Here is a 14,124-nt window from a genome sequence, read left to right on the forward strand (position 1 = left end):
TCAAATCATTAAGCTTCAGGGTCACAGAGAGACACAGTCTCAAAAAAAATATGGACAGTGATCAAGGAAGACACCCAACATTGACTTTGGCCTCCACTTGCACACCCTTACACATGTGCCCATACAAGTATGAACATACACACACACACACACACACACACACACACACACACATATGCAAAAAGATGAATAAACAGATGATAGTTTTGGTGATGCTGTAGAAAGCTCCAAAGGTTGAGAATGTGCCTCATCCTTGGGAGGAATCTGCTTCAGAATTCAGACAGAAATGGTGGAGAAGAAGGAAGGAAGACAAATGCTGGGGTACACAAATTTCCTCCTTTGGTTTATGTACTCCTTTTGTTACATGTGTAGTGTGTGTGTGTGTGTGCATGCACACGCACGCAAGTTTGTATGTATATAGGTGCACATATATGTGCACAGCAATGTGTTAAGAACAGAAGTGGATCTTGGGTAACTTCCTCTATCACTCACCACCTTACTTAATGAGACAGGGTCTCTCCCTTGAGTCCAGAGCTTGCCAATTGATCTATACTATCTAGTCAGCTTGCCCAGGGGATCTTCCAGTCTCCAGTCCTCAGCACTGGTACTCCCAGCAGTAGAAGGGGAGATACATTTACATGGTTGCTGGAGAACCAAATTCTGGTCCCCAAGCTTGTGAGGCAAGGATTTTACACACTAAGTCATCTCCCCAGCCCCTGATTACTCTTAGTGGGAAGTGTTTCCTACTGGAGTCACAAGAGGTTTTAGTTTTGTTCTTCACCAAAGGGCATAGGATTGATCTCAGACTCCACTTACCACTCTGTGTTGTCTAGGACCTGCTTCATCTCATTCCCTAGATAATGAACTCCCAACAACAAGATAATGGACACAAAGCAAGCTTAGGTACATGCAAAGTTCTGACCTGGGTACAAAAACTACATTATGCAGATAATCCTCAAAGGTCTTGCGAAACGAGGACTCCTCAAGCTCCTTCAGGATCTGAGAGTCAGTCTTGGGGCATGAGCAGCATTCTCCAGCTGAATCCTCAAATTCACTCTGATTGTGCTTCTGTGAGTCCTCAGATTCAAAAGGTGGAGACCAGGTCCTGGAGGGCAGCTTCAACCCTATGGAAACACAGAGCAGAGTAGCTCAAGTGTCACCCAAAGCACTCAGACACAGACACACAGACACACACACACATATGCAGACAGAGTAAACAAGGACTTTTCAAAGGAGCTGAGCATATGGGAAGACTCTAGGTTCAAGTTCCACCTTGAAAAATAAAATCTTGGGGCTGGAGAGATGGTTTAACAGTTAAGGTGGTTGCCTGTGAAGCCTAAAAACCCATGTTCAATCTCTCTCCCAGTCCCATATAAGCCAGACACACAAAGATGAGGCAAAGTGCAAAGTCGCACATGCCCACTCTGTAGCAGAAGTGTCTGGAATTTGATTACAGTGGCTGAGGTCTGGGCATGCCAATTCTCTCTCTCCCTCTCAATAAAATAAGATAAAATTGTTGGGGAGGGGGTGTCCCATTCTTTAGTGGTGTAGACACTAGTAAGTTGTCCATATTCCAGTAAATAGTCCTATTCATACTCATGCAAGCAATTCAAATTAAACTCAATGGTCACAAAAGAGGAAGACACAAAAGGAGAGGACTACTTGGAAAGAAGGGTTCAGTAGGAGGGGAGAAGACACAGTAATGGTGGTGAATAGGATCAAAACATATACATAGCCAGGCATGTATCCTAGCACTCAGGAGGCAGAGGTAGGGAGGATTGCCATGAGTTCAAGGCCACCCTGAGATTACATAGTGGACTGCAGGTTAGCCTGAACTAGAGCAAAATTCTGCCTCAAATAAATAAAACAAAACAAAGAAAAAACAAACAAACAACAAAAATACATGTATGAAGTTTTCAAAAAATAAAAGTTTTAAAATTAGTAAATAAAACTTCCCTCTAGAAAGTCATTTAGCCTTGTGTGTATATGTGCATTGGTGTGTACATAATTGTGTGTGCAGGTGCACATGCATATGGAAGTTTGATAAAAGGTCTATCATTGGCCTGGAACTCACCAAGTAGGCTATACTGGCTAGCCAGTGAAGCCCCAAAGATCCTCTTGTCTCCACTTGGCAGTGCTCAGATTACAGACCACACCACCACATGCAGCTTTTTTTATGGATTCTGGGGATCAAACTTAGGTCCTAATGTTTGAAAAGCAAACACTTTCCAACTAAGGCATTTCTCCCATTCCCCTATACACTCCCCTTCTTTTTTGAGATAAGGTATTGCAACATAGTCAGGCTGGCTCCAAATTTGTGATCCTTCAGCCTCAGCCTCCTGAGTTCTGAGACATGCAATGCCAGTCCTGGTTGATCAACTCTTTGACATTGCAAAACAATGCTATCATCTACAAAGTTCATGCTTGAGAACTACACAATCAAGTTATGTTTAATAATTACAAAAAACTCTCATAATGTCTTAAGTAAGTTTATGACTTTATGTTGGACCATATTCCTAGCTCTCCTCAGTTGTACTCCTGTAGGACAGGCCTGCAAGGGTCACAGCATTCATGGGAAAAGCATGAACATGTTTTAGAAACTGCCTAACAACATACTTCCAGGGTTGAGGATTATAAGGTAACAAGAAAATGCCTCTGTCTATGGCATTCACATTCTACAACAAACTGCTAAAAGCCATGGGTCAGATCACAGGAAAATGTGTGTGGCTGTGTGAGTCAGAAGGTGCTATTGAAATGAAATGTATTCAGAGAAAGAACTGCTGAGTCAACTTGTGAGCAGTGCATGTACATGTGTCAATGTCATGTCATTTTGATTTGGCAAAAGGCAAGTGCAAAGGCCCTGAGGTAGGAATTTTATAAGCATATCCACAACACCAAGGAACCAGTAAGATAGAAGAGAATAAAGGAGAGGTTGTTAAAAGATGAGGATGGATTTAGACCACAGTTGAATAAATCAATCAATTAGAAATTCAGTTAGTGAAATAATAACCAACTAACCACAAAGTGAGAAGAGAACAATGTAGAATCCACATTAAATTATAGGGGGATCCATTCATGAACCAAGTCATCTTGAGGTGGGGAGATGACTCGGCAGATAACAGCATTTGCTTGAGGACCCTAGTTTGATCCCCAGTATTCACATAAAAAGCGACACATAGACACACATGTCTATAACTAGTGCTGAGGTGGTGTAGACAGGAGCTTCCTGGTCAAGTAGTCTAAATAAAAAATGGAGGTGCCAAGTTCAAAGCCATATCAGGGAAATGAGGTGGAAAAAAGAAAAAGACGACCCAGCATTCTCCTCTAGTCCTGCATGCATGAGCACCAAGCACACACACACACATACACACACATGCACGCTCGAACATCAACTTGGTTAGGAGCTCTTAATTGGAGAGGAGGGCTGTACCTATAGAGAACACTAGGCAATGTTTGAGGACATTTGAGCTATCACTAGGCTGAGGGTGCAACTAGCATTTCATGAATGATGAACAAGAATGCTGCTAAGCCAGGCGTGGTGGCCCATGCCTTTCATCCCAGCACTTGGGAGGCAGAGGTAGGAGGATTGCCGTGAGTTTGAGGCCACCCTGAGACTACATAGCAAGTTCCAGCCTGGGCTAGGGTGAGACCCTATCTCGAAAAATTTAAAAAAAATAAAAAAATAAAAAATGAATGCTGCTCAACACTGCAATGGCCAGGATAGTCCCTACCCAGAAAGTGATGTAGTCTGCAACATCCAAAATAATGAGAATCAGGAATTCCTAAACTGAGAGAAACTGAGAGATGGAAGGAAAAGAAAGAGAGAAAGAAAATCAAATTCTCTAGGCAGTAGCTCTAAATTTTTTTGTTGTTGTTGTTTTCGAGGTAGGGTCTCATGGTAATCCCCCTACCTCTGCCTCCCAGAGTGCTGGGATTAAAGGTGTGCACCACCATAGCCAGTTCTAAATTTTTTTTTTCATTTGGTTTTGGTTTTTACAGTACTAGAGATTGAATCTAGGGTCTCACACATGACAAACAACCATTTTACCAGTGAACCAACCTCAGCCTCTCACTGGAGGATTCTAGGCAGACACTCTACTGCTAAGCCACATCTCCAGTCACCATTTTACTTTTGATTTTGATATGAGGTCTCACTAACTTGCCCAGGCTGGCTTTGAACTCATTCTGTAGTCCCAAATGGCCTGGAATTTGGTGATCCTTTTTCCCCAGCCTTCCAAGTAGCTGGAATTATAGATATGCACCACCAAGATTGGCAAAACTGTTTTATTTTAAAATGCCCACAGTGTTTTAATCCCAAGGTCTCCTAAAATCCATGAGTTGATGAAGTATAGTATAAGTTATACTGGTAAATTAGCATGCAATGTTATAACTTGTTGAGGACTGACTGGGAATGGAGTAAGCACCCCACTCCCACCATAGTGTCTCAGGTCCAATCATGTAATCATGTTTACAGACCAAAATCAAAACCACTATACTGGAAGGTAAATTATTTCCCAAGCTGTCTGGTCCCCCAACCCGCCAAATCTTAAACAGAGGTCATTACGGCTTATCCCATGGTATAAAAATATCTGTGAAGGGCTGGGAGATGGCACTTACTCCACAAACCTGCTGACCCAAGTTCAAATCCCCAGCACCTACATAAATGCTGGACACAAAGTGGTTCAGTTATCCATAATCCCAACATGCTTATGACAAGGGAGGCAGAGCCAGGAGAATCATGAAGCTAATGGGGCCAGCTAGACTTGCATTCCCAGAGGCAGAACAACAATTATGCAAAACTCTGTCTCAAAACAAGGTGGAAGGAGAGGACTAACACTCCAGTGTTATCCTCTGACCTCAACACATACACAGTGGTATATGCATGTCCGTTCACACACATATGCATACACAGTAATAATAATTATTATGCTAATAATTTAAAAATAAATAAAACTGATCATTGAGGCTTCCAGTCAAGATGATGGACTCATAACCACACTAGAACTTCAGGGGAGAAAGTAGACAAGGTTTTGGGGTTAAGTACTAGAGGCAACTTTTCAGATCCTCTCCATTGGGTGGGCACGGGGTGCACATACAAGACCCTACCAATTCCTACATGCTCTGAGCTCTGCAGCATGACTAAGTAGACAACCTACTGGGGTGCCAGACTGACACCCACATGCCTGGACTGAGTACTGGTGAGTAGGGCAGGTTAGTGATGGGCCTTCCTCTATACTCTGCGCTCTCACATGGGGGACCAGCCCACAGAGCAGGGTAAGCATGGGACCAGCTGCTGCATGGCAAAAGAACAGGGGCTGGGGAACACTCTCACACAGGTAAGTGGTCCAAGCTCCATGTGTACAGGTGAACTGTTCCCCTGACCTCCACATGGAGGTGGTGGGGGAGGGGGCTGAGACCATACCTGCATACTTTGGAATAGGTGACCAGCCAGGGAGGGTGTCAGGCACACACTCAGTCATAGCTCCACTTCCTGCACAGCTTAGGCACAGGCAGGAAGCTGGGGGACTCGCAGGTGCTGGCAGGTAGTCCAATCTTCACACAACTGAGTGGGCTGCCCTGAGTTCCATGGGTGTGGCACAGCTGGGGATGCACAGGCTCCAGGTCTCTCTGACTTCCACACAGATTGGTAGCTAGAGTGAGCTGGGGCCACTATCCCCTTGCTCTCTCTATCAGTTAACTTCCACATATGGGACAGTAAGGCCACAGAGGCTGAGTGCCAGACCACCATACACTGTCCTGTCACAGTACACAGGCAATCTGCCTGAATCCTGCACACTGACCAATCAATCACAAGAGCTTGCATAAGTGAGGACTCTCTGATACATGCACAAAAGTGGTCTTCACCAAAGCACTGGTGACTTTGAGCTCAGGGCAGGATGACAAAGACCAACACTACCCCACAGCCACATGATCCAAAAAGCCCCACATACTCCCTGATTAGGGTCCAGCCCCAGTGGGATCTCTTCACACCCCCAGTTTGCCACAAGCAGGAACATCCAACCTTACCACCAAGGGCCAGCAAGTAAGCAGCAGCATGATGAGAAAAAGACCCTACTTGGCCACGGACTTGGTTAGGCATCCCAGGGTCTCACGAGACAGCACTCACAAGGAAAACCCTCCCAGGCCCAAGGGTACCCAATCAAAATCTGTGGATATAAGGCCAACCTACTTCTATCTGGATCTAACTGAAACAGACCACTCATTGAAGAGACCACAATAGCTAGCATGGCTGTATCCATAACAAAGTAAGACATCTAGCCTGAGAATGCCTAACCCCACAATAGAAGTCTCCACTGAAAACAAAGAGGATATGCCAGATAAACAAGCTCCCAAAATGAAAGCACAATAAGCTTATGAAACAAATTTAAGGAGACTATGACTAAACAGGTAGCAGAATTGGAAGTAAATCACCAAAAACCAACAATCACATAAATAAAATACAACAGAACCATCACCTACAACAGATAACTCTCATTACTTGTCTTAACAAAATTGAAGAAAATCAGAGAGATCTTAAAAGACAGATAACAAATTGCAGGTGAGTCAACAAATAAATAGATGATTTCAACAATCACTGGATTAGGCTTAATGAAGACATGACTAAAGGCAAGAATGAATTCCAAGAAATGTCAAGAAAATCAAATGTAGAACTGGAATTAGAACTCAAAAAGGGATGGGTAAGGGATGAAGGGATGGCTTAGCTTAGGTTAAAGCATTTGCCTGCTAAGCCAAAGGACCTATGATCGATTCCCCAGGACCCACTTTAGTCAGATGCACAAGGGGATACATGAGTCTGGAGTTCATCTGCAGTGGCTGGAGGCCCTAGAGCACCAGTCTCTCTCTCTCTCTCTCTGTTAAATAAGCAAATAAAAAATATTTTAAAGGGATGGATAAGATGCAGAAAAATGCAACAGAAAACAAAAATCAAAAGATCTTTTAAAATCCTCCCTAGAAACTGTCACTAACAGAGTAGATCATGTGAAGGGCAGAATTTTAGAACTCAAAGACAAGATAAAGGAAAACCAGAGTCTAAAAATCTATGACAAGTTCAAAAAGTCATGCGAATACAATATGAGGGAAATGTGGGATACCCCCCAAAAGTCCAAATATCTGGATCATGGATATACAAGAAAGGGAAGAAGCCAGGCATGGTGGCACATGCCTTTAATCCCAGCAGGGGAGGCAGAGATTGCCATTGCCATGAGTTGAAACTACATAGTGAACTCCAGGTCAGCCTGAACTAGAGTGAGACTCTACCTCAAAAAACAAAGAAAAGAAAGAAAGAAAGAAAGAAAGAGAGAGAGAGAGAGAGAAGGAGGAGGAGGAGGAGGAGGAGGAGGAGGAAGAGGAGGAGGAGGAGGAGGAGGGAGGAAAAAATAAAAAGAAATATATATAGGTCCAAAGCATAGAGAATATCTTCAACAAAATTATTAAAGAAACTTTTCCTACTCTCACAAGAAGCTCAATGAACACCAGACAAGAACAAAGAAGAAACTCTCCATATTACATTATAGTTAAAGCAAGCAAGAAACATTACAAAGGCAATCCCGTCAGAATTACCTCAGATTTTTCAATGGAAATTCTAAAATCCAGAAGAGCTTGGAATGGAGTACTTCAAATTTAAAACAAAAACAAAAACATGGCTTCCAACCAAAACTACTATACTCAGAAAAAGTATCCTTCACAATAAAAGGAGAAAGGAAAATTTTGCATGATAAAAGCCAGATCTATGATTATAAGAGCATAAAGCCAACCCTACAGAGAATACTTCAAGGAATACTCCACATAGAAGAGTCAGTCTTATTAGAACTTTTAGGCTTCGAGACTGACAGACATGATATCAACAGTGCCACTAGCTGTGGTAAAGCACGAAATATTTAACATTTGATTTTATTTATTCTACTTTGCAGTTTTCTTATTCCATTTCGTATTCTATTATTTTCTTATTTTTATTTTATGCCAGAATTGTTACTTACTTCTTAAATTGTCCTTTACAATGAAAATAGGATATAAAATTAACTTCTTTTGCATGTAAATCTGTACTTTATGAGTAAAAGTTATTTTTCCTTTTTAAACAAATGAAGCAAATTTATTTGTCTTACACAAATGATTTTTAGGCTTCCCAGACACATTAATTGTAACTGTCAGTGTTACACCATCAATGTTTGGAAACACACTGTTCTAACAATTTTCTGAAAGCAAAATTGACCTTGATAAGGAACTTATTGTGTTTCTTTTGAACAGTTATACACATAAAAACTGATCTATTAAAACATGTGCATGTCTAAAAATAAAGAGGGGAATGACATTTAAAAAATTACATGTGGAGAATGGAAGGGGGAAAATGTGGGGGTGGGGAGGGAGGGAATTACCATGGGATATATTTTATAATCATGGAAAATGTTAATAAAAATTAAAAAAATAAAAAAAATTACATGCATTACTCCCTTAATCAAAGCTGCTCTCACCCTTGGTTGGAGAATCTGTTTTATTTTAAAGATAGTAGAGAATACTGACAAGATCCATCAATTTGATAAGAAAAGATAACCAACTGTTCACCATGAGATATGCCACCTCTACCACATTTACCAGGTTCTAAGAAGAAATTGCAGAGGAAGCAGCAACAGGAGTATTGCTCCCAATGCTGGCCTGACAATAATACAGGGAAATAGTAACAAACATGGAGGTGAACTGAAACACATTGTAACAAAAATATGGAGGCTATAGAGAACTCAACACTAAAAAGAAACTGCTAACACATCAAGGTTCAGAGATTGTTGTGGAAGAGGGGTCAGGAAGATTGTAAGAGCCACAGGGTGAGTAGAAATATCCTGAGGTACAGACCGCCCCCTCCCAGAAACTAACAGAGGCCCTAATTACCCCACAGTGAACACCAAGGACCTTACTGATGAGGTCCCTCAGGGAAATGGGGACTGTCAGTGACAGGATACAACACTGTACTCCATGGGGGGTGTATGTATATATATATATACCCATACATACATATATGTATATATGTGTGTGTGTATAATATTTATATTATATATATTTCCCCCACATATATACATATTTTTCATAGATATGAAAAAAATAAACAAAAAGCCCTAATAATTGGAAGCCTCTCCAAGTAGAGGATGTTTTGCCCAGATCTTTGACAGGCAGGTGATTCCAGCTATCTCTGAAGGGCTTCCTCACTCATTCCTGCTGAGTGTTGTAAGCACCTGGTCTCCTGTTCTTTTATTTTATTTATCTACTGCTTGCTATTTGTTTCTTCCTTTCTACCTTGATGAATGGCAAGTATCTACTCAGAAACTGAAGTGTTTACATAGCTTGGAAAGCCTGCAAGGGACTAAAGATATATCATCTCATGCCTATGCATAGACATAGAATAAGCTGACTTGGTTAATTATAAGGGGAACTAGTTACCACATTAAGGGCTAAAGAAAATGATAAAGATTTTCTTAGGGGAAATCTTGATAATTTTTTCTGTAGATAAGGGAAACAGCACTGGACAGATGGCTAAGTGGGTAAAAGCCCTTGCTATGAAAGCTTGATGAGGGTAGTTCAGAGCCCTAGTACCCCTGTAAAGCCAGATGTACAGTGGCACATGCATCAGTAATCCCAAGTCACCTACAGTAATGGGAGGCAGACTCATAAGGCTCTCAAAAGCTCACAATAATAAATAGATAAAAGATGATAGACACATGGATAGATAGAAAAGAGAGAGAGAGAGAGAGAGAGAGAGAGAGAGAGAGAGAAAAGAAAGACCTTGTCTCAGACAAGGTAGAAGGTGAGGACCAACACCCTGAGGTTGTCCTCCACACACATATCATACAAACATATAAACAATTAAGAGAGAGAAGGGAGGCTTTGATGACGTAAAAGTGTGATTCTACAACACTGGGTACCCTAGGTTTTTCTAAGATTATTAACGTAACACAAGGGGTTTGGTCAATAGCTAAGGGGTAAAGCATGAAGACCTGAGCTCAGATCCTCACTACTGATGTAAAATGCTGGGCACAGTGGCACATGCTTATAATCCTAGTGATGGGGAGGTAGATTTAGGAGGATCACAGGGACTTGCTGGGTAGCTAGTCTAGCTGAATTGGTGAACTCCAAGTTCAGTGATTCTGTCTCAAAAAAAATAAAGCACAGAAATGATAGCAAAAGACACCCAGTGTTGAACTCTGCTCTCCACATAGATACAAACATAGGTGCACACATACATAGAAAGTAAAATGATGAGTACCAGGGCTGGAAAAGAGGGATGGTAGTTAAGAGTTTCAGCTCAGGAAGATGAGAAAGTTCTGGAAATGAATAAGGGGATAGCTGCATGACCATGGGTATGTTAGACACAGTTAAACTGGCAAATCTTATGTGATACATATTTTTAATTTACAAAAATCCACTATTAAACATAGTTAATATATTTCTTTTGTGTGTGACTTAACTTGTATCAAAATAAAAATAGCATGAAGACTACCATTTTGACCAGGTTTCAGTGTACCATCAGTGGCAGTGAGTCTACTTACTTGGACAATTATCACCCATATCGATATCTGAAATTTTCTAAATTTTTTAAAATTTTTTCTCATTTTTTAAAAAAATTATTTATTTATTTGAGAGCGACAGACCTAGAGAGAGAAAAAGAGACAGACACAGAGACAGAAGGGGCACACCAGGGCCTCCAGCCGCTGCAAACAAACTCCAGACGCATGCGCCCCCTGTGCATCTGGCTAACATGGGTCCTGGGGGATCGAGCCTTGAACCAGGGTCCTTAAGCTTCACAGGCAAGCGCTTAACTGCTAAGCCATCTCTCCAGCCCACATTTCTGGAACTTTTCCAAATTCCCAAACTAAAACTCTGTTTGCCTTCTACACTTACTCCCATATCCTCACCAACCCCATGCACCTACCACTCTGTCTCTTGTACCCATAAGTTTAGCTATCTAAGAACTTCCTATAAGTAACCCCATAGTATTTGTCCTTAGTGGGTTTATTTTGCTAAGCATGTGTATGCATGTCGTGTGTGGAGATACATGTGTATATGGAAGCCAAAGGACAACCTTAAGTGTTGTTTGTCAGGAACAGATGCGCCTGATTTTTTTGGTGTATTTTATTTTTGTTTTGAGACCTGGAATTCACCAATTAGGCTAGACTGGCTAGCCACCAAGCCCCAGGGCGCCTCCTGCCTCTAAATCTCCAGCACTGGGATTAGAGGCACACATCACCAGCCTGGCATTTTTACATGGGTTTAGGAATTGAACTCGAGTCCTCATGTTTCAACCTACTTAGTGAATTTATATTTATATTTATTTTAATTTAATTTCTATTATCTGTGATAATCATGCATCAAACCATACTTAAACAGCCCTGTGGTAATCTGAATTTAGATTTGTAGAAAAGTTGTTTCTACTAGCCAGGTGTCTAAATACACACCAGCAATGGGGAAGTGGAGGCTTGAAGATCAGGAGTTCAAGACCATTACGGCACACAGTCAGCAGAGGACAGCGTGGGCTACATGAAACCCTAACACAAAAATGAACAAAAAAACAGAAGCTAAGGAGATAGCTCAGTCAGTAAAGTGCTTGCCTTGGAAATAAGGAGCTGAGTTCAAGCCACAGCACTCACATAGAAGGTAATCCCAGTGCTGGGGAGGTAGAGACAGGAGGATCCCTGGGGCTCACTAGCCAGGAAGTATAACCTGTTTGGCAAGCTCCAGGTAAATGGGAGACCTTATCTCAAAGGAGCTGGATGGTGTTCCTGAGAAAAAATATCCCATGTCATCTCCCTCCCCCCACATAAATATGCATGCACATATACACCCATGCAATAAATAACCGTCAAACAAAAAAAGTTGTTGCTCTTTAAAGGAAAATAAAGCAGAACTTTGATATTATTAGTGGTGCTTCAGACATTCGAATACAAAGCCAATAGCTCAGTGCTGAGCCCAAGATCAGTCTTGCTCGCAAGTTATTTAAAGCATTCCAGGAGATAAATCACATCTGCAATCTTTGGCTCAGGCAGAGATGATGTCACAGCCATTCACATAGCACATGATCTTAGAGCTGGGATGGCTCCTAATGACCCATCTCCATCCCTTCTCCAGAAAAGGAGACACACAGAACTTGCTGGGTAACTTAGCCAAAAGCCTACAGCAGGTCAGGAGCTGGGCCAAGGGCAAACCTCAACCTCACCTCTCCAGCAACCTCCTGGCCTTTTCCTCCAAGGTCATGGTCATAGGTTATCACTAAATGAAAATATCTATACAAGACAGTGAATTAAAGACAAATCAACTAAAAAAAGAAAAAAATTCAGCTTCTCTGGCTTGATGGCATTTTTCAATCTACTTGAGCTATTTTTGTTTTCTGTGTGTATATGGTATGTACAGATATGTGTTTTTATATGTGTGGGTGCATGTATGTATGTATGTGTGCATGTGTGAGGTTAAATGTTGATGTCAGGTGTCTTCCTCAGTTACTCATGACCTTATTTTTCTTCTTGCAAGGTAGGGTCTCACTGTAGCCTAGGCTGACCTGGAATTCACTATGTAGTCTCAGGGTGGCCTCAAACTCACAGCAACCCTCCTAGGCATGTACCACCACACCCAGCTCTTATTTTTTGAGACAGGGTTTCTCACTGTACCTGGTACTTACCAATTTGGCTAAACAGCTACCAAGTTCCAGGGATCATTCTGTCTTTACCTTCCCAACATTGAGATTATAGGTGTTCGTTACCACACCCAGAATTTTGTATGAGTACTTGCAGTATGAACTCAGTTTCTAGTGCTAAGCCACATTCCCATTTTGGTATTTCAAATATACAACATACTATTATTATTCTACTACATAAAGGACACCAGAAGGTTGTCATATATTTACAACTTTATATTCATTGTACAACTTCTTCCCCCTAAGATACATACTCATACCTTTCTCAGCCTCTCTTCACCACCATTGTGAGAACTTTGAATGTCTTCATCACAAATAAATGATAAAAGCTTAAGTGATATAAACACTCAGGACTCATATTTGATTTTTGCATGTTTTATATATGCTTCACAATACTCACACATGAACATTTCCAGTACATTAATGAAAAATTGAAATACATCGCTTTTAAAAACCACATATGGTGGCACATGCCTATAATTCCAGTATTTGGAAGTAAAGGCAGGAGGTGGAGGCCAGGTGCAGCTACATAGTTGCATATAGTGAGTCTGGGGACAGCCCAGGCTATGGAGGACCCTATCTCAAAAAAAAAAAAAAGGTAAACCCAGTTTTAAACTAATGTGAGCAAGTTCAAAGTTTCAAACATTTCTCCATTTTCCTTCTGACAGACTTAAGCATACACAGTTAACAAAATTACAGACTCATTCCCTTCTATGTAAAAATTAGGGAGGAACCAAGAGGAGAAAATCAAATAACTAATGAATCACTACAGCTGAAGATATGTCTCAGTGGGTTAAGTGATTGCCTTGTAAGCATGAGGACCTGAGTTTGATTCCCAGCACCCATATAAATATGCTATGTATGGTGGTGTGCTCCTGTTATTCCAAAACTGTGCAGGCCGAGACAAGAGAATCCCTTGGGCTTGATGGTCAATCAGTCTAGTCTAATTAATGAGCTCTAAGCTAATGACAGACCTTGTCTCACAAAGAGATGGACAGCATTCCTGAAGATGACACCAGAGATTGTTCTCTGGCCTCCATACTCACACATACAGAAAAACTACCACACGCACACACACACACATGAGAAAAGAAAAAGAAAAAAATGCATTATTTAGTGATTTCATCATTTTAGATCCATCACAGATTATGCTTACCAAAACTAAGGTGACTACAATATCACTAAGCCATATACTCTTATGGACAGAAAACACTGTTGTACATGTGGTTTATGGTTGACAAAAACACTGCTGTGACTCCCATGCTTGTGTCTGGTCTTTGTTTCTTTCATTGTTTTGCAGTACTGGGGATAGAGCCCAGGGCCTTATATGTGCTATGCAGGGTCTCAACAATGAACCCTGTATCTAGATTTCACATAAATCTTCAGTGTGTAGCTGCAAAATGCTGAAAAGTATGTATGTGTTTTTTTGTGAA

At 41.2% G+C, this 14,124-nt stretch overlaps 1 protein-coding gene across 4 annotated transcripts in view; it reads right to left on the minus strand.

Annotated features, from left to right (window-relative positions):
• Positions 1–14,124, minus strand: part of Insr (insulin receptor) — a 216,054-nt gene that overhangs the window by 32,764 nt on the left and 169,166 nt on the right. For all 4 annotated transcript variants that reach the window (XM_045148650.1, XM_045148649.1, XM_004661735.2 and 1 more), the window contains one exon: positions 923–1,124. In XM_045148650.1, the coding sequence (XP_045004585.1) occupies positions 923–1,124 (202 nt within the window). The remainder of the gene's footprint in view (positions 1–922; positions 1,125–14,124) is intronic.

Source organism: Jaculus jaculus, chromosome 5, assembly GCF_020740685.1.
Source record: "Jaculus jaculus isolate mJacJac1 chromosome 5, mJacJac1.mat.Y.cur, whole genome shotgun sequence".
Lineage (NCBI taxonomy): Eukaryota > Metazoa > Chordata > Mammalia > Rodentia > Dipodidae > Jaculus > Jaculus jaculus.